This window comes from Halyomorpha halys, unplaced genomic scaffold (assembly GCF_000696795.3).
Source record: "Halyomorpha halys isolate HHAL.00 unplaced genomic scaffold, Hhal_1.1 Scaffold194.1, whole genome shotgun sequence".
NCBI lineage: Eukaryota > Metazoa > Arthropoda > Insecta > Hemiptera > Pentatomidae > Halyomorpha > Halyomorpha halys.
Genome location: NW_027108392.1, coordinates 1,716,533 through 1,739,137, shown reverse-complemented (window position 1 = coordinate 1,739,137; position 22,605 = coordinate 1,716,533). Strand labels below are relative to the sequence as shown.

General features: G+C 29.1%; 1 protein-coding gene across 3 annotated transcripts in view; it reads right to left on the bottom strand.

Annotated features, from left to right (window-relative positions):
* Positions 1-1,502: 1,502 nt before the first annotated feature.
* Positions 1,503-22,605, bottom strand: part of LOC106679324 (uncharacterized) — an 80,931-nt gene continuing 59,828 nt past the window's right edge. Inside the window, exons 2-8 of one of the 3 annotated variants that reach the window (XM_014418424.3) lie at positions 14,165-14,271; positions 13,477-14,082; positions 12,914-13,252; positions 12,607-12,765; positions 8,516-8,849; positions 7,975-8,099; positions 4,906-5,210 (exon numbers count right to left, since the gene is read on the bottom strand). In XM_014418424.3, the coding sequence (XP_014273910.1) occupies positions 5,050-5,210; positions 7,975-8,099; positions 8,516-8,849; positions 12,607-12,765; positions 12,914-13,252; positions 13,477-14,082; positions 14,165-14,252 (1,812 nt within the window). In that variant the 5' untranslated portion in view covers positions 14,253-14,271 and the 3' untranslated portion in view covers positions 4,906-5,049. Of the gene's footprint in view, positions 5,211-7,974; positions 8,100-8,515; positions 8,850-12,606; positions 12,766-12,913; positions 13,253-13,476; positions 14,083-14,164; positions 14,272-22,605 lie in introns of all 3 variants that reach the window. The other 2 variants (XM_014418421.2, XM_014418423.2) reach the window with 2 other exon arrangements.

Genomic DNA, 22,605 nt, shown 5'->3' with positions numbered 1-22,605 from the left:
AGATTGTCCCTGAAGATGGCCGAATTGGCCGAAACGTTGGACATGTGAATGAAATAAATGTTTTGAGACTATAATTTGGATAGTGTTGTTGAATTATTTAGTAAAAAATTGCCAGTCTCAAGAAAGAAATTTAAAGATTATAAAAAAATATAATAATTATGTTTACTTAAATCTCTAAGTTAATGCTAACCAAATATGGAAATCATAGCAAAATATGTTATGTTGTAAAGAAAAAATAGCTGAATATACTTGAAATAGATTTTTTACATTCACAGAAAAAAATGAAATCTGCATTAAATGGTTTGAGGGGTACAACATATTGCAATATGGACACAGTGTTTGACTAGACATCTGACAATAACTCCTGGTGCTGAACCAATGGATTTGTTTTAGATGTCCAGTTAACCCAACAATGTTGTTATGCAGAAGATCAGTTGAGGATCTAGGCAAGGAATATGTCTTATGGCCGATCCTATTTAGCTGCAAGAGAGTACTGAATTCAGTATTACTTGACCCATTCTTGATATCCAAATAATTTTAGAGCTATATTCCTGATATTTATCTAATTATTTCTAGCTAGGTAAGGAATTGAGGTGCCTGTAATAGAATGCTTGCAGTCAGGATTGATGGTTTGAAGCTATTACAGTGAGTTGTTATCTAAATTGTTCTGCTTTCCTCTTATGTTAAAGTGATAATATGGACTTAAGGAGTTTATCTTTGTTACCAAGTTGTTATAAAAAGATCTTCCATTGCTAGTAATATTAGTTAATGATCAAATAATGAATCACTGGGTCATCACGTCCATAAAAACATAGTATATCATTAAAGAATTAAATGAAGGTTATGAACTAATAAAAATAAATGGCGATTCCAGAGAGGTGATGATTGGATTCTATAGATATATCCTTAAAAATAAGGATATACTTATTATATATGACATAGATAGATAGGTATTTTGAGAAATTAAAGTTATTACCTTGATTAAAACTGTTCAATAATTATAAACTATGTATTTTATTTTGAAAACACAGTTTGTTAACATTTTCCTTCAGTTGTGATATATAGTTATATCAGCTAATTTTAGTCTCAATTTATTCATATACTTAATTTCCAGCAATTTGAGATTTAGTTACTCACCTGTCAGTTAATTGAGTCTGTTTATTAACAATTAGTAAAGAAGACTTTTCTTTTTTAGTAATTTAAAATCTTCAAAACATTCTACTTGCGATTTACAAATATTTCTCATAAATGGCAAATAAGTTAATCAACATTCATGTCAAATTTATTGTTGAACTAAGAAAAATTTATCATAGTATATAGATTTAATATTCAAACTTAATAAATCTTTAATTGCCCAAATCTAATGATGCATTTTACTAGAAAATTTTAAGTTAAATATTTTTTGAAGTTTGAATATTTCAGATATTAATATTATAATAGTATTAATTCAAATGAATTAAAAGTGAGAAAAAAGGAAAATAAAAAATAATATAAAAAAACAATTTAAAAAAAAAACGCATTAAAATGCACTTTAATATTCCAGTTTGGTTGGACCACTCCACAAATCTTATTTTAACACAAAACCTGAAAATCCAACGGCTCCAGTGGCATAAGAGGCACTGGAAAAGAAAGCACATTATATTTATAAGCTTTTTTCTTTTTCTTTCTTCAATTTTTTTTTTTAAATCAACTGTCCTGGATGGCATTATTAAGCAAATTACTAGTCATCTAAGTTATTATAACATTAAATTGTTGAATAATGTTTACAAGTAGAAGAGAAAACCAACAAAATTGTTTTGAATATTTTAAGAATTTTCCTCTTGAGCAAAATCTTAGTGAACTGGTTATATAATAAAGCCAAATAAAAATAAATAAATAAGTAAACCAACAATGTTTCTATTGAATCAATTTTTCAATAAAATAGCTACAGTCAGTAGTATATAAATATATATAAAAAGTTATAGAACAGGGTGTATAACTTATTTAAATAATTACATAAAGGATTTTTTAATATTAACATATTAATGAATTATAACATCTTAAATATTCGATGTCAGTGGTAACTTCAAAAAATTTCACCGATTGGCAATAACATAGTTCTGAGGGGTAATCTGTTCATGACATATTTTGTTAAAATTTATTTTAATCAAATATTATTTGTTAAGCAGTATATTTCCTTACAAGTATATAATATGAATTAAACTGATTTCTTTATAGAAATATATTAACTCATAATGATAATTAAAACGGTCATATTAATTGCTTATTTAACTACATAAGATAAAAGAATTAACAATGGAATGAACATTCCCATATTGCATAATATATTTATTAAGTAAGTAATTTAAAGGACTTATTTGAAAAAAAAAATCATGGTTTAGCATGAACAGGTAAGCTATAGTTTCTAAAATCAACTTAATGCAATGCTACTGACTGTAGTTATTTATCAAACATATCTTATATAAATAAAATTAACAAATAATTTCTTCCTTAACAATGTTGTGTGTTCTGGTATTAAAACGACAGACATAAGGAACACAAACTCGGTAACTAGACTATAAAATTACGGAAAACAGAATTTTTTTTCTTTTTCTCTTTTTTTTATACATTTCTATATCGTATACTGCATTGCTTCTGGTCAGATTGTCACACTGGTTTAACTTAATATAAAAATTGATAACCATTTCTCATTGCATTTAGTAACTTAACATCAATAGGAAAAATACATTGGGGTACAAAATATTTTTTAAAAAAATGTAAAATACATCTTAAAAGTTATATGTACAGGTATATAAAAAAAAATCTTCAAGTCCTTTTATATAACAAAAAATATAAAAAAAAAAAAACAAATTTTAATATTTTTAATAGATCAAATTCATCATTCAATGTTAACAAATTGAACCAATCCATCTTCTTTTTTGACACAGTTTAAAAACTACAAAAATGTCTAATTGGTAATAATATCTAAACATTCTAAAACAGTCGACATGGCACACTTGAGCTCCCGGTCATCAGGCGATCATAAAAATGCACCTTAATTACAGCGAGAAAAGTATTATAGATCGTCCATCTACTGACATATTTCCTTCAATTATGAAAAATATCTACACACATTCTTAAAACTAATCTTTCATCAGCACCTTTTAACATTTTTTTTTTATTATTTTTAATTTATTTTTTTTTGTTTAATCTATCACAGCAATCTTCAGTCCTTTTCTGTGCTTGCCATGATGGATTGGTTTTCTTTCATAAACTATATAAAACCTTTGTTAAAACATTATCATTTTCTTTTAGAAAAATAAATTACACAGTTTTTGGAAGTCTTACTCCCATTTTTCAATTAAGTACATTTTTTAAATCTATTTTTTAAGTGTGTATTAGACCAAGTTTAACTTAAAATATTTATTGTTGCATATATTCTAGACTCTATAATATAAAAACAATTTTTAAAATATTTAAATTTTTAACTCTACAATACTGCAATGTGTAAACTGTGAGTCGTTGGGTACAACTAAAATTATACATTACTTAAACTAACATCACCGTGTGTCCTTGGTTGGATGGATTGCATCCCATTTCGATCCTCCTTATTTCAATATTACAAGGAAGCCCAATATTTATACATGTAAATCTACTTAATATACCTGAGTATTCTAAATGAAACAGTGTTTGCCATAGACAATTTTTTTGTAAAAACAAAGTTTTATTGTAATTCATAAATTAATTTTTATGTCTATGTAGAGATATGATTTCACAAAATTATGTTTTTAGTGACCAGATACACCGTAAACCTCCTTACGTCTGTCATCTTTACAATTTCTAACTTTTCAAACACTGTTATAAAAACAAATATATATACACATACATATACAGAATGTAAACTTGTTTAGATATGTATAAATATATATACTCTTAATTATAAGTATATAGATACAATCTATTCAACATTAGGACAACATTAATGTACACATTACTTAAGTGATGTAAACACGTACAAAATAAGGAATTTTGTCATAAAATGGCAAGTACTTCATGCATCTTATAAAATACTCTTCTAAAATTAATATCAATTGGAAAATAATTGTACATGATTTTATATATCATCTATTAAAGCAATTAATTGCTTTAATACCATGGTCTCGCGCTTCTGTTAAACCCTGTTTTGCGCGAATCCCCCCATCCCTGAAAATTATTTCTAAATATTTATTACGTATTGCAACTCATTATCACACAGTATTTATGAACTAATTGTTCATAATCCGACGGAACTTTATTCAAAGTTTCATAATTTACGAAAAATTTCCATTAACTTGGATAAAAGAAAATTTCAACTTATATATTTTTAATTTCAATTTGTTTTTCTTCAATAGAAATAAATCTGATTTTCATTTATTCATTCTAATCCTAAGGTATTGCATTTATGCCCGGATACTCATGATAATGCTTAAATCTGAATGAAAATGGAGGCACTCCAGTCAAGAAAAGTTCAGTTAAATTTGAGAATTGACAAATTAATATAATAAAGCTGATAGAGAGCACACATTGCATCAGTTTTGAATAAATACTTTAAACTGATCAATTTTTATTCAGTTCTTTATATTAAAACTTTTTCTATATATGAAATGGATGAATAATTTATATTGCAAAGCAAATATATAATATTTAACTCTAAGGAGGAAATAATAACTTTTCAAAGAATGCAATTAATCAATTCGTTGTTTTCTATAGTTCTCAAAAAAAACAAAAAAACTTATTGCTTAAATAATCACAATAATTAACAAACTGAAGAAATCATTAAAATCATCTTTTGACTGAAGTCATTCCTTTATTTTGAACTGAAGACTGAGGATTTTGGTTACTGAACAAGCGCTGTAGGTTGTGGAGGTGATCCAAGTAGCTGACTCATTGTATACTGCTGCTGGAAGTTACCTGGGTGAGGGTAACACTGTGGTAGATAAAGTTCAGGTTTAACGAGTGGAGTTGGATTCATTGAGACGCCTGGAGGAGGGGGCTTCCGCTTTGGTCCGACATGGTTCTCTACATGGCGCTTCACTTCTGATTCAGCGGCGAATCGACGCCTGCAGTTTGGAAGGGGACAACAGTACGGTCGATCTCCTTGGTGCGTTCGGGTATGCTGGTCGAGAATCGCTTTTTGTCTAAAGTCCTTCCCGCACTGAGCACACTTATATGGTTTTTCACCAGTGTGAATCCTTAAATAAACAAGCAAGAAATGAATAGTAATTAATCTAAATTAATATTCTTAAAACTGGGTAATATATGTAATTTAAATTACTACATAATTAATTAACCTATCAACCAATAAATTTTTGTTCCATAAATAAGAAATATTAAAATTATTATTGATATAATAATATAAGTCAGGTTTAGGTGAAAATAAAAATATTGCAAAAAAATTCTTGCATTCATTGAAATTACTATTAGGTACAAATGTAATTAATCATGGAAAAGATTGGATTAGGTAAACAAATTATACATGGATTATATTCAATAATTATGATATATGTTTGTGAGATTTCTATTGAATACTAAACAAACATAAATGATTAGTACAAATGTTTTTTTACATATTGCATTTTGATTTAAACATCACTGTTTGATGTTCCACATAAAACGTTTCCCTAAATTTGATAATACATCTCGAACTAAATTCTGAAACCTAAATCCCATTAAAAAAGTAGAAAATATTAAAAAAAGACAACCCGCTTTAATAAGATTTATTTTCAAGGGTTTTTTGAAATAAATCATACAATCTTTAGAGAATAGGAAATGTGGTACATATATCATTTACAATTCAAACTTTTAAAAATAAATTATGACCTACAAATTGAATGGTGCTGTTTTTGGACCACTCTGTACCCAATGGAAACATATAAACATTCTTTATGAATTGGAACTATTTTTATTTCTTATCACAAAATTGGTGTTTCTGAAGTTTTAGCACTTGTAATCAAACAAGGTTAGGGATAAACTTTATCCAGAATTTTTTAGAAGTCTGTATAAGGCTTTTTTGAAGCCAATTTTACCATGATTATGATATATATATATAATGTTGATATTTTATGTATCATGGAATGATGTTAAGTCATGAAATTTTGAAAGGAATTCATTTGTTTGAAGAAAATTTAAAAGTATATTGGATTACTTAATTTAAATTTTAGTTTTCATTATTTAAATACTTTTCGGAATGAAATTTCAGGAAGGGTTGTAAGTAATTGGATAGAGGTCAAGCATGATCAGTATAAAGTAATAGTGTAAAATAGACTTTTTTTTCTTTACATCCTCATATAATTCAACTGCAAGAGGAAGGTTTATTCTACAGGCTACCATAATATTCTAGCCAGAGTAAGCCAAAATTTATTCACATGATTAAAAAAAAAATTATAATGCTATTTTATTTTTTATTTCTCCTCCTGCAGGAGAGGAAACAAAATCCTTATGAGGTTCTATATTTGATTAAAATTTCTAATATTTTGCAGTGAAGGCCCATGAATACCGGAATCGTATTATCAAATGTTAAATCTACTACTATTAACAATGTCTGTCCAGAAATGACAGCAAAGAAAAACAAATTGTCTGGGATCAAGTAGGATTTTGAGCTTCCCTAATTTGGAGGATATAATATAAAAATTATAGCTCTCTTTTCGTTAAGGAGGGAGGGGTATGTGCTCCCTTCATTCCCCTCTGGATTTGGCAATGTATTCAGACCACTAAATAAACTGGAGGATGGTGAATTTTTTCCAATGGCTTGATCCCACAGGCTAGGGTAAAATTTATCTAATGAATGGAACTAGACTAAAAAAAAAAAAATTACATTACTAAGTAAGCAAACCTTTGAGAACTTTTAGCATAGTTAGAAAATTGAACAAAGTGAACCTAATCCTTGACTTAATTAAGTCTAGGAAGGTAAATGTTACCAAAATTGACTGTGGAATTGTGAAATTCATAATATTAAAGAACAGGTTATAGGAAAATTTCCGGATGGTTATTTATGGTATTTATTGGTAACAAATATTTGCATGGCTGAGTCAAAGAAATTTCAGAATTATTAATCTTAATAATAATTAAACTACATTGTAATTTGTTATTTTTTGTTGCATCACTTTGACTGATGAGAATTATTTTGATTTGAAATTTACAATCAACCATCATTTCTAACATTTCATTAAAAAAATATATAAATTCATGATTTCTTATTTTAAAAAAGAACAGCTTAGATATTAATTTATATGTTAAGTATTTATAATAATCACTTCCTGAGGTTTATAGGATGAATCGACAACTTGAAATTAGGTCTGGTTTGTGCTACAGTAGGGTCAATAGACCACTGCCCAGAGTAAATCAGTTCCAGCGGGCTGACAGCCCTCCTATCTGAGAAAGGGTTTTTGGTCTCTACCTATTATTACTTTTGCTGGGTATTGTACCATTCCAAGTGGTGATCAAGCTGGGGTATACTTCAATATTTGTTCATCTTGCACTAACCCACCTGGCAATCCCACTTCTACAGTAATTTTCAATAATAATATTAAATTATGAGTAAGATAAATATTGTCAAAACGTTTAGGGGAAATTTTTAAAATGAAGAACTCCAATACTTGAATATTTTAAAAACTATTGAAAATCAGGTAATAGTTTTCTAATAATAGTTAGGAATACACATTTTCAATACCTGAAATTCTTTTATTAAAAACTAATTTATTCTATATAATAGTTTTAAACAAGATTACGAACTTCTGAAATAAATTTCATGAAAGAGGAAAATATAAAAACTTCGGATGTGTTTACAGAAATGATATTATCAAAGAATATTATTAAATGGAAAAAGAACTTTTTTTTACAGCGATTAATAGACTATTTTTCATAAAAAAATATTTCACACAATGAATATAAATATTTGATTCAAACACAAACATAAATAATTAAAACTTATTATTAGAATATTAAGCTAGAGAAAACCTTTCAGGGAGGCCGACTTCTCAGCTGTGAAGCGAACTGCGTTCTCAGAGGAACATCCCCATTTGTCAATATCATTGCAAAATGCCAATAGTTTTTGCCATTTACTTTTGTCATCATGTTTGTTCCTACAAGGTTACAAAGGGTAAGATATCTTCGGAGAATAAACCAGGTATAATTTGCAGTACAGTAAACTTTCGCTCAATGACACCCCAAAAATTAGTAAATAAAAAAAATTTTTTTTTTAGTCTTAATAGGATATTTATTTGCTTGAATTTAAATGTAGTTCCTTGAACTACAAGAAAAATACTTTCAGTGGGCTAATAAATAGTTATTATTGTTACTAATTGTAACTAATTTTGCTCGCAGCTTTCCCAGTGGGTACATTTATAAGGTTAAGTAAATGAATGAAAGGGAATCAATAATGAGTTAGCTATAATAAATTAATGCCAAGGTTTGTTACCTTTTTTCATCATGTTAAAATCGCTATTTAATTGAAATTTAGAATAATCCTAACATGTTAATAAGAAGAAATAAAAATTACCTGACATGCTGATTTAGAATCGTTCTTTGACGAAAATTTCTTCCACAATAAAGGCATCCATAAGGTTTTTCATTCGTATGTATCCTTAGGTGTTGAGTAAGATGAGACTGTTGTCTAAATCGTTTTCCACATTCACCACAAGGATAAGGACGAGATTCAATATGAATGCAGCCATGCTGAAGAAGAGTCGATTTCTGTTTAAACTCCTTCTGACATATTGGACACCGTACATACAGTGGCAGACCAGCATTTCTTCCAGACTGTATCATCTCCGGAAGGGTCTTTCCATTGCCAGTGCCAAAAACGCCATGGGCAACACCTGTCAACAGACCTCCTAAGCTCGAAATTAAACTGCCTATTCATTGGAGATATTATTTAGATATGAAAATATAAAAATATTTGATAATGATACATCATATACTATTCTCATAAAGATATTATTCAACTTCTTTATTATTCTGAATATATATTTAAGAATGCTTTTATTCTAAAGATGCCTAAAAGAATTTTAATAATTTTAAATAAAGCACACATTAAATTACTGTTTGATAGATAACTTCGTAAATAATTGTAAAATTGGACAAAATATTGCAGGATAGTGTTACCACACACATTTATTTTGTTTATACTTTTAAATAATACATGTTTTGAAAAAAATTGAAAACATTAAAAAAAAATAATAAAATTTTTAAATCTATTTCCCCAATTCCAATAAACAATAATTAATGATATTGGTTTGGTTTCCCTAATAAAGATATTTTTTTATAGAGTTATAGGGTAAATAGTAACAATATAAAACTGTAATACAACAGCCAATAAAACTGAATAAAATATTCATATTTTTTAAACCCATGTTTTGGAAAAGCTTGAAATCATAAAAAATTAAGTCTTACTAAAATAATATACATATAACTTTTTAATATATAATACATCACTTAAAAATAATAGGCAACTTTTTAAAAAATTAACTCTGACCTAAAATAGTAACTATTACTTTTAAAATACTAAACTATTAGAGAATAGTGCAGATTTGTAGTAGTTAATTAGAGTACCCCCCCCAGTTCTCACGAAAAAAAAATGTTTGAACTGTTAATTTCTTTCTCCTAGCATAAATCCTGTTTACTGCATAAATACATTTGAGGAGTCTCTGATATGCAAGAAATAACAATAAAGAGATTCAAATAACCAGCCTTCAAATTTTAACAATTAAAATCTACTTATGACGAAGCCATAAAAGGAAGTTTGAAGCAAAGAAATTTTACTGATTTCTCAAAGACCTGCTATGTCGATATCGTTTCATAAGTGTGACAAGTCAACTTATGTTTGTGCAGAGATGTAAATGAAAAGACATATTAGATGTTTTTTTAAAAATGGTGGCTGACATACAATAATATTTACCTGCATAAAGATTTGGTAGAAACATAAAAACAAAATATCAACGAAGATTACGTGTCAAAAGAAGGGAGAAGGCGGAGGAGGTTATACAGTACCATTTAAGGTTACAAGTAAAATGTCAATGACAGATAACACAATTGTTTTGAAATTATTAAATCATTTCAACAATAATAGTTAGCATTCTTAATAATTAGAACTGTGCACTATCTTGATCAAAAAATGAAACGATGGTAATGAGTTCAAATTATTTAAGAATTACAGGTAAAATTTTTATAACTGTGGATACTAATTTTTAAGAAGTTAAGAAATCTAACTTCATTAAAATACATGTTTCTGAATTATCATTAACTACTAGATAAAAGGGTGCAGTGTTTTTAGATTGAGTGTTGTTACAAGTGATTAGAAGAAAACAAAGAGGATATGTAGTGTAAATTGAAGATGTTAATTATTTCTGAAATGTGTTCATTTTATGAATGATGAAGCAAAGAGTAAATAAGCATTTTATACTTAATAATGCTAAGGTCGGTTTATTTATAAGACAATTAATAGTTAAAAGAGTTTTTAAGTTAGAAAGCTGAAATTTGTAATGGATTGTCATTTTAATGACAATTTATCTTTGGAGTTAAGTGTGTTAAAGGCTACTATGGAAGCGAAATTGCAGAGATGATGAAATTCCATCAATAGGGAAATAAACTAAATTCAGATCTACATAGTTCAGGTGAGAACACTATTAAAGCTGTATATTGTGATAAATACATAAACATTTTTTAGTTAGAACATGTCAAATGGATTGGTAATGAAGGTAAAATGATACTAGTAAGTAAAACCTATACTTTATTTTACAAATATTTTTTTTGTTATTGATTTCAAATGCCATGAATAAATAATCCTGTAAAGTTTATTGGTAATCCTAAGTTGAGGATATATAATAAATTACAACAATGTTATCAGATTAATTGGTATAAACTGTTATTTCAAATGTTTTAAAACAAATCTCTAACCTTAAGTTAATTTTTCTCCAATTGTAAGTTCTTTAGTCCAAAAATAGGTAAAAAGTACTAAAATTTTCATATTAATTGTAGATCCTTCGATCCTAATTTTCTCTTTGTAATCAGTTCTGCTTGTTTTGTATAGAATTATTAAGTGGACATTTATAAATATTTTGGCTTGAAAATTTCATCATATAGTCATTGTCACCAAACATTGATATGATAATTTTTCATTATTTTACTGAAAGATCTGAGTACAAAGCAGAAGAAGAATATAAATATTTGTGATATGAGGATATCTGTGTGAGGGATGACAAATTAGAACCATAAAAATCTATGCATAAGTCTTTCTTAGTAAATCTGTCTGGATATCTAGCAAGAATCAATGGAAACAGGTGGCCTCTGAGCATATGATAAATAGAGTTGACAGGGGAGACATAGAAGCAATGAAAGACAGACAAATTAAGTAAAGGAAAGAAAGAGATGTCAGGAAACAAGAAATATATTGTGTTGTTGAAAAAGATATTTATGAAAATATATATTTAATAGGTAATTCGGTATTTAAGATGGAAGTGATAAAGGAAAATGTGTGTCATAAAATACTTTTTTATTTAACTGTCACAACCTAATGATATAAACGCTGGAGAAGATTATTATTATTTAACAGATTATGAGTTGCATTACAGGTTAGAGGAATTTAAAAACAGATGAAGAGGTAGAGTCATTAATAAATGACTTTCTCATACAAAAACATAATTTTTTTTGCATCTGAGATTGACAAGATGTCAGAGTGCTAGTTGAGGGTATTGGAACACCATGGAGAATGCTTTGTGGATTAAAAATATGTGTCTGGTGTTGATAAATATACATAACATAAAATTTTACTGAAATTAAGCAAGAACTTATTTATTGGCAAATAGTATTGTGATTATGAGAAACAAAGATAGTAATATAATTTATTCAAATTAAAAATAAAATTAACACCAGTTTTATTTCCATTTTGAAAAATGAAAATGCTTATTCATTTAATTAATATTATTACTAAAAATAAATTTCCAGAAGGAAATGAAGTTTACCGAAAAAAATAGTTATACAGATGAACATATTTCAAATGAAAAGGCGATGTATTAGAAATCCATGGTTGAGATTATAAAAAACAACTATGTAGGCTCAACAATCAACAAAAAATTGTAGAACAATCACCAACTGTAACTAATAGGAAGTAAAATATGGGACATTGTGCTGGTAAAAACAACATGCAACTGAAACTAAATTTTGAACATCTATATGAGTGACAAAAATATGAAATCAGTGGATCCGAAAAAAAAAAAAAAAAAAATCTAAGAACTCTGTAACATGCCATAATATGAATGTCATTCATTATGATTAAGACCATGCAGAGTTGTTAAAACCAAACAGCTTTTGAATGATTTTAATTAATACTTGAACTCACCTGAATCATGTTTTGCTAAATGAAAACATAATAAACTTTAATATGAACGCAATCAATAAATTAACATAGTAGATTATATCTTTAGAACAAGATTAATTAATATACTTTATATTCTTATACACATTAGAATTCGTAGATTTTTATTATAAGATAATTGTGAAATCTGATGTCTAAATAGTGTGTACTGGGAAAAGTTTAGTGACATATTGTAGTGTCTTAAAGTGAAAAAAAAGAAGATAATTTCGTAAGCTTACCTTTACTATCTTTAAAATATGCAGGAAACTGGCTGTCAGGGGAAAAGCATTGTGAGTCTGGTTGTAGATCAAATCCCTGATTTTGTTCTTTGTCCTGAGGGAATGGAACATCTTGTGGCCAAAGTTGCCCATTTTTGTACACCAGATGTGGACTGACATCTAGAAATAAGTCTGAATTGTAATGAGGTAGAAAGTACAATGAGATAAATAATTATTCAATTACTATAATAATTTGAAAATATATATTACTGTTCCTTAAAGATTTCAAACGAAGTAAATTATAGGAGTAATTCTAAAAATGCCATACCTGAGTGTATTCTCAAATGCTGATTTAGTATTGCCCTCTGCCGAAAGGTCCTTTCACAGTAGATACATGCAAATGGTTTTTCATTAGCATGAATCCTCAAGTGCTGTGTCAGGTGGGATTGTTGTCTGAAACGCTTGCCACATTCTGAACAGCCATATGGCCGTGAATCAGTGTGAATTCTTTCATGCTGGAGAAGAGTAGACTTCTGTTTGAAGTCCTTTCCACAAGTGAGGCACTTGAAGAGCCGAAGCTCAGACTTAACTCCTGTTACACCTGATACAGGTGAGGCTTTTAAGCTCCCTGACAGTAGATCAGGCATACCTGTTGTCATATGGAAACCTGTTGAAAAAATAATCGATCATTGAAAATAATTTGACCATTAAAGAATTTTTATTAATTTATTTCAGTATATTATTTTGTTGAAAGACTGTTTCATTTATTTTTTTAGCTTTTTATTTATTTATTTTTTCATGAGATCAATTCTTGAAATTTCAATATTTTTTCTATAAAGACTGAACAAATAAGTCAGCATGTTAATTTATGGCTTTTGAAAGAGTACTAACCTGTATAATCAGGTACTGGATCATTAGGGTTAAGAGAGGTAAGAACAACAGGTTGTTTTAGGTAAGACATGAACCCCTGTGATAACATGTGCTGTGTCCCCCTTCCACCGCCATAGTAACTCTGGCTGAGATCACAACCGACACCTAACTCTTGTTGTGGTGTTGGCTGAGGTGGGTTTGGTTGTGGTGTCTGAGTAGATTGCTGTTGCTGTTGAGGTGGTTGTGGAGGTGGAGGTTGTTGTTGAGGGGGTGGTGGCTGTTGAGCCTGCTGCTGAGATTGGGATTGTTGCTGGACATCATCCTCAACGGGACCTGGGTGGACCAGTGAAGTGGGAGGGCGATGAGGTGTCAGAGCTCTGTTAGGAGTTGTGTTGAAGTTGTTCTGCTGAGGAGGCAGTGGAGGCCCCTGTTGCTGCTGCGGAGGTTGCTGCTGAGGCTGCCCTGGCTGCTGTTGTGGCGGTTGCTGCTGCTGTTGACCTGGACTGTTATGATATGGTGGTGAAGGGCTTGGCTGGAGGCTGGGCTCTGGGCTTTGAGGGAATTCGCCCCAGTCTCCACCAGCACCTCCCCCACTATCCTTGTACAAAACATATGGTGCACCGGTATCTGGAATAAAATTTTTTTATGATGTTCACTTCGCTTAACCAGGATAAAAAAAAGAAATAAATATCATCAAGGATATTCCTACCTTGTGCAATGCAGTACATGAATTGCCTCGGTACCTTTATGCCTGCGGCAAGGCAGGCCGCGAACGAGGCTGAAAAGTTGATAGCCATCAGGGGAACTCATTGTAGCCTAGGGAAAAAAAAAGTAATGTAAAAAATATTTGTTAAAATGTTTCATATTAAGAGTAATTGTGTTGGTATTAGGAAAAATGAAAATAATATATTCTACAAGATAGGTTACTTTATACATTGTTAACAAAATGTTAAAACCCATTTATCAGTTAAGAAATATTTCCCCTGACATTAAAAATGGTATGATGTTGATCTCTTTACTAACATGTTATCTTCTGTTTTATGATTAAACATTTGATAGAATGTGGGTTATAATTACTAATGAATGTAATAGAGCAATGAGGAATTGAATTTTGTAAATATTGGATATAAGTAAAGGCAATATTCAGATAATTTAGCAGATGTATTAATATAAAATGTATAATAAAATACAAAAATAAAGAAATAAACAACTGATTATATTTATTTAACAATATTTTAAATTTTCGAAATTCTAAAATGGATTTAACTTATTTTGACAAAGCAACATGGAGTAGAGAATTAGAGAAAGTAATTCAGTAAATTTCATGATACTAAACTAATTTTAAAATAGCACTTTGGTACATCAGTTTACTACGATCTCATTATGTTATAAATTTGTATAAACATATTGCCTTTCAACTCATTTGTATGGATCAAGATCAAGCATTCAACTTAAAAATAATCATTCTTTTGCATGAGTAGAATCTTATGCCAGTTTCAAGGGAAATGTCATGGAGATTTTAAATGACAAGGTCAATAAGGGATATGTAAATGAGACTGGTTTTTAACAGAAAATAAGAAAATCAGCTTAGGATAGTTCAAATTAACTGATAATTATCTATGAATTGTAGAAAAATTGAAATATTATTAGTTAATATTTTTAGATTTCAATATTTTGTACATAAATGAATTTTACGGTATGAATATAATTGGCAAAATATTTACAATATTAATTACTCACTATCCTAGGTTTGTTTAGCTAAAAAGTGTTTTCAACTCCTGTGATTCATTCAGAATTATGTTGAAAAAAAATTTAACATTTTTTTTTTTATTACAAATATTAGCTTATAATCAAATTGGAGTCAACAGGATTTTAAAAAAAATGTTTGATTATTTACTATTATGATTTTTTATTTTAGCATAATAGTTATTAGATGTATTTTATATTTATTAATAAATGGCATTTGAATCTACTTTTAAAGAGGTTGATAGACAAAACGTATTAATTTTTATGTTATTAAAAAAATAACAAATTCTATTTACAGGGAGAATAGAGATTCCATGTTTCCTCCCTCTGTAATCTTCCTTTTATTATTAATGAAACTAAGCAAATCGGGGGAAATGGATGGCGTCACTAAGGAAATGATGAAGTGAATGGAAAGGGCAGGAGATGTTAATTTATCTTTACATAAAGGGTTAATAAAAGGTTGAAATATTTAGCTGATAAAAATGGTTCGCAGGAAGGGAGTTTTGCTCAGTCTGGCGGGACTTTCATGGACGGGATGTCACCAAGAGGGGCCAAGGTGGTTTTTGCCAATCTGTTTATAATTAGCTATCCTCTAGTATTCTTCCATATCCTGGGACCTTACTTCCAAGAACAGGAATCAGACAGTCCCTGGAATTGCGATACTTGAGAAAAGTAGAGGGGTATACCAAGTGAGATAGAATTCGCAATACCGTCTGAACTACCCACGACGACAAAACTGTGGAAACCATACTTGAGGTACCTTCTTAAGTCAAGATGGTTCGGGCACCTTCTCTGGATGTTGGTGAATTGAATCGAAAGGAATTCCTGCGAGACACGAGTCTAGGGAAGAAAATTGATTGGAAGACACCAAATTTGATGGGAAGACGGTGCGTGGGATTCGTTCCAGAAGCAATAATTGTATGGTAGTGGTAAACTAGATTTAGTGCGGGCAGGGTCCACCTGGTCCATGTAAGTGGGCAAATAAAGGGTAGTCTCACCCAGTATAAGTGGTGGAAGAAGATGTGTAGTATGTATATATTTCACATTAGTATTTAATAATTCATAAAAATAATAAAAAATGTATATGTTCATAAAATATACATATATATACTATATTCTTTTATGCTTCCGAAGAAATATGACACAACTGTAACAATTTTTGATATTGACTTCATTGTTTAGGCGGGCTCTTCAAAAATGGATATACTGAATTTTGTAAATAGACATAATTGTGGTTATAAAATTGCTTTGTGGGTGATTTTTTTTAGTACTATTATGTCGACCTAAAAACATGTAGTAAATGCAATTTTGAGGCCACCAACACGAAGTATATATCACACATAAATATACTTTTAACAGGAAATAAAATAATATTTAAAAGATTATAAGATTTGAACTAGGATAAATAAAGTGGTAAGGTAAATTCTAAGGACTGTCACGTTTAGGTCTTGAGTATTTGCAATGGCTAGCGCGAAGTCGATAGATACGTTATCAGTTACTGACCCAAAGCAGATCTTAGCGGTTCTACTGAACAGGGTTCTGAGAATGCGGGTATTAAACTATCTCAATGAACAAATAAATAATTTTAAACGATACAATTATAAAGAATAAAATTTGTGCAAAGTAACCAAAATTTAATTATTATACTGATAATATCTGAAATTACCACTCGTGACTATAACTTGTTGAATTCACCATAAAAGAATTTCATGGTAAATTCGTTTTAGAAGAGAATAAAATAAAAACAGGGAGAGAAAAACAGAATATGGGATGTGAAACTGAAATAAAACAGAATTAGAAAAATTTATCTTGTCAAATTTGATTATAACCTTGAACGACGTATTTTTTTTTCTAAAGAAAACATGTTTTTGATGGAAGCTAAGAATAGATTTTGTTAGCTTTAAGTTAGTGTTTTGATATTTTTCAGGAAATAAAGACAAATTAAAAACTTCATTATGGAATTTGAATGAGATAAAAATTAATTGTCCGTTCACAAAAAAAAATCGGTATTGGATTAGGTTCAATAAGTTATTATCCATTGGAATAAACTGATTCGATCATTGTATTGCGTTAAAACTTTCTAGAGGTTTTCTTTGAAAGGGATCAACTTTGACCCGACGAAGTATTTTCCATAGAAGTTAAGGAAGGTTTACCGGAACAGATTAGGACACCCCCTGAAAAAAAAATCATAAGCTGCGAGGCAGTAAAGAATTTGATATATATATACAAAAAATAGTTTGAAAAAATATTGAAAAATCATCAATGCCTTTGTCAGTGGAAATGATAAATGTTATAGAAGGTTTTTTTTTTTTCAAAACCCTTGTAAAAATAGAACTTCCTGGAATAATTTTTAAGGTAAATATGAAATTGGCCGTTAATAATCTAGATGGTTCCAAATAGTGACGACGAAAAAAAAAAAAAAAAAAACGATATTCAATTCTCATATCTACTTACAAGAGGCTTACCGAACCCGTTACTGCCAATCATCGTAACAATACTTCTCTTCACCGAACCCCACCAAAATTGTAATTAGGTCAGCCTCGTCGGTCAAGTGGAAGTTGCTTTTCTTGATATTTGTTTTTAACAAATCGATTAGGATAACAAAAAACAAATATATTTTTAATGTCTAATTTAATAAATTTTAAGGAGTTAGAAAAAATTTCAAGTCGAACGATAAACAACCGATGACTGGTAAACAATCATTTGTCCTTCACAAATTCCATTTCTGCGACAGGCAAAATATGGCTTTGACGACTAATGTATTTTTATGGAAGTATGAATAAAGTTTTAGGAGTTACTAGTAAATCTTAAATCATTGATATAAATAAGATAAAGTTTGCTTCTATATCTCTGATGATAACATGTCCTAATGAAGCCGTTTATATCTAAGATTTAATTAAAACAGATCGTCTAAAAAATTGATACTACTTAAACAGTTACACATTAACATAATCTACATATGGAATAAGGAACAAACCTACATTTTAGTAAAACTGCGTTTTATAAGCTATCTTGACACGTTTATCAAGAATTTCCATTCCAAAATATAATTACAAGACTCCCCTCCCATAATTAAGTATATAACAAAACTTTACAAAGATATCGGTTGCTTTCGTGTTTCAAATTGCATTTCTATTGTTATTCGATTGTTATTCTACCATTAAGGGACGTTAAGTATTCCAAACTACCATAACAACACATATTGGCCAGTCAGATTACACCGTGGTAAAGTTCAATAATAACGAATTTAGAAGAAAACCACACTATTTATACATCATGGTCCTACCTAGCTGTTAACCTAATGTTATTCCTATCGAGATATTATAACAGAATAAGGATATTTTGGGAGACAACTTGGCCAGACTAACTCCGAGGGACACATTATATAAGCTGGATAGAGTGGAGCAAAGACGCGCGGGTATCGAAAAAAGTTGCAGGCGACGATATTGATCGCGGAGAGTGCGATAGTCCGACCGCGGCCGCCCCCCGTAAAAAAAACGGCCCCGCCTCATCCCCTCCTAGCGAATACTTTATCCCGGCTGATGGCCAGGGGCCGGGAACATCCCGGGTTAGGAGATGCACTTGGTAGCGATACAAGGATCTTGTGTATGGCTCATCCAGGTATATTGTATCCCATGGAGGAAATTCTCTTGATATATAAAAAAAGTTTAAATATGGTCCATTGGTTATAGAATAGATCTAGAAGGAATGAAATTGTATTTTGTATTTTTCTACAGCAAATTTAATAGTTTCGTCTTAATAGATGACATATATAGCAGGCACAGGATAAGTATAATTCTCTGGTTACTAAACACCGTGGTGTACATTTTTTTTCTCACCCTTCAATTAATTTTAATTTTAATTTATCTCAAACAAAACAAATAGAAATGTGTATACATAATAAACATAAATATATTTTCTCTGCCTGAAGAGCATTTTAAGGTGGGTTGTGAGATCCGCTATGTGCAGGGCGAGATCCACTGTGGCGCTTACTCATTAATTGTAGTGTAAAAACTATTTTAAATAAAATTATACAAAATAATCCGGCTAGATAGAACGAGAATACATGGTTCACGTTGTCTACCAAAATGATACCTAGAGTTTTCCTGGTGATCAAAAAAAAAAAAAAAAAAAAAAAAAAGTCACCGGAATAGTTATAATAGCTATATATAATTAACTACATATAAAATATGAAGGAATAAGCAATGAAAGCAATTACTTTATCTTAGGTTCAATGTCCAAAATATCTGAAAGCATTGTTCGAACTATTGTTACAGATTTACGGTAATTTAATTGATTATTTTATATTTTTATAAAATTGATTAAAGCTACGTCTTCGTACAGAAAATCATAATCAAATGCAACGAAACCCTAATTAGCAAATTTTTTAAATATAGGAAAATTTGACTCAACACCGATGACATGCTTTTTTTGTTTTTTTTATTTATTATGTACAATCAATTAACACGCCCCAATACTTATGAGGTGTCTTATGTTTACCTCTGTATATATAAAACTAGGTAACCGTCTTTTGCATCACGTCCCTTACAAATTAACTTTCAGCGTTTCTTTTTCATAAAATTTTCTACTTACGAAGTATAAAGTAGGAAAGCTCGGTCTGAAGTCGAATTTGTGTTCGGGATGCGACCATGCAATTATATAGTTGATCCCATACTATTTTCGCTAATGTATGCGTAAATATTTTCTACGGCACACCTTTATTCCGAAAATGCCACATCAATTCGGAGGAAAGTTCGGAATTAGTGTAAAAAGGATCTAGAAAGAATTTCATCAGATTCTCTTCACTACTTTCGCTTACGCATGTGTAAACGTATTTTCTTTTGCACAGATATCTTCTCTGAACGATGCCTCCCTTCCCGTATTGGGTCGTATAATAAATAAGAGAATATTTAAAAAAATATGATGAACCAGATTTCTAGAGAATTTTAATTCAATATTTAGTAATGTATAACAATAATTTATTCTAAAATTGTTAATAGCCACGAATATGGTGCTGGACATCGTAAGCTGACTAAAAATATAAAAATAAATAAATATCAGTAAATAAAAAATAATATCAGTCTGTTTCATTATTATTTAACACAAATAAAAATGAAATCAGTGTATTTATAATGTATAATTCGGATCTTGTTAGTTAACGTCATGAATATTTGTAATAAACTACAATATTCCAATTATCAGCCATTTTGAAATAAGGAACATGGTAAGAATATCTCATTGGAGAAGAATATCTCGAATTTAAACTACGCTAGGGCTTACCCTAGGGCAACCAATAAATCTTTCGAGATAATATTAGAACTGAGACACCGAATAAATTCGAAGCGTTTCAGGGTGTTTAATAGGGCCTTTAGGGACCAAATAGATGTAAATACATACAAATACATGATTAAGTTTCAGCATGTGTAATTGTAAATTAATTATAAGAAAAAATGGCACATTAATTTTTTCATAAGACAACTAAAGAAAGTTGGTAAACTTGTAGCAAATTTTAATCTAAATAAAAAGTATGACGAGTTGCAATGCTTTCTCTTAAAGTGTCTACAAAATACATTACATTTTTTTAATATATAAATAATATAGATGAATATTCGTACATTAATATAAGATTATAAAATTCTAAAGATATCAATAGTTGTAAAAAACATAGTCACATAACAGGAAACTTTGATTTTCGTCATAAAATAAAATTTTCTATATATATGTTAATAATTTCGTTATTATAATAAGAAAAATTAAAATCTCTTCATCGTAATTATAATTGGCAAAGTAGCCACTGAAGGTGACAGAAGTGTATTTTTGGAACTATCTAAAGGTAGCTTGTGGATAATAACGTTTCATGGTGATTAACCTTCTCTTCTTCCGTATCAATTCTTCAAAGCTAATTTTCTTCAAGCAGATAAAGTATCGTGTGTTTAGTTAAATCCTTCTGCATTGGCGTATTTTTAATATGTTTTACTTAAGAAAGCATAGATAAACGAAACTTATTGAGTTTCGTATTTATTTATTTCCTAGCAGATTTAAATTTTTGAAATTATTCACAAACATCAATCATAAAAAGTGGACCCACAATTTATTTTCGCTTTATAATTTCCATAATGTGTACGGCAAAATTAATTTGAAAAACTAATAAAGCAAATTTGTTTTGTTATGAGTTTATCCAAGAAACCTATTTCATAAAAAAAAAATATATATAATAAAATTAGTAACATTAATAATTAAAATAAGTAACATTTTTTTTAATGAACGAAAATTGTTTAAATAATTTCTAAAAGGGATATAGTAAAATTAATTTGGAAAACTCTAATGAAGCAAAATCTAAATAGATTTAGAGAATTCTTTGAATCTCGAAAGATCTAAATGGAGATTAGAGAAACTATAGGTTCATTTGAAAACAAAAAATTGTTTTAAAATAACTAGAAGTATTGTTTGGCAATTAAAGAAATTTTTTTTTAAGTACATGAAAATCTAAAGTGGATTCTCTGCTTTATATTACAAAATAAGTTCTACCAATATAAAAGAGGAACGAAAACATATATTAAGAACTATATGAAATATATGTGCTCTCATTTTTTAAATTCAATTTATTAATTAATATTTGCAACTGTATTAAATATATACAATCAGTAAATGAGATGTGATTTATATTAATGACATGATACGGGACATGTGGAGGGAGAATCTACCCATTGGTAGCACTACAATTTTTTTACAAATAAAATTAAAACAATGCCAATACATTCTATATACATATTTTGGTGAAGAAAAGTATGTTTTACTTGAATAAAACATATAAAATATTTGCTGCAAACCCTTATGATTATACAAAATTAAATTAATTTGCACAATATTCAGGTAAAAAAATTCAGTTTGGTTCTTAAAGATGTACAGAAATAAATAAAATTAATAATAATGATGAAATAAAATACACATCATCTTTAACCGATGATCTCAATAGACTATTTTAAATACAATTTTTATACTATTCTAGTCTTAAATCTATTATTATTCTTGCATACGCAAGTACTAAAATTTCTTTACGACCCTCAAGCGAAATACATCACAAGTTTAATAATATATATAGTTTGTCAATAGAGCGCCCACGAGCGTATATAAATAGAGGACCATTCAACTGATAAAATAAACAACCCTCCTTACTTGTCCCTGAATTAGTCCACCCAAAAGCTAGCAATAGTTTTCAATTTCTAAATAGTGAGGTATATTTTATACGTAATAATTTTATTATAAGGTGCCATATTTGCAAAATAATGCATTTTAGAATAATTCGATATAAATGTTTTTCTCGCTTGTTCGAAGAAGGTATGTCAGTCGTGTTTTGAATTTATGATATTCAATTTTCCATTTATTTGTTTAAAAACTAAAATG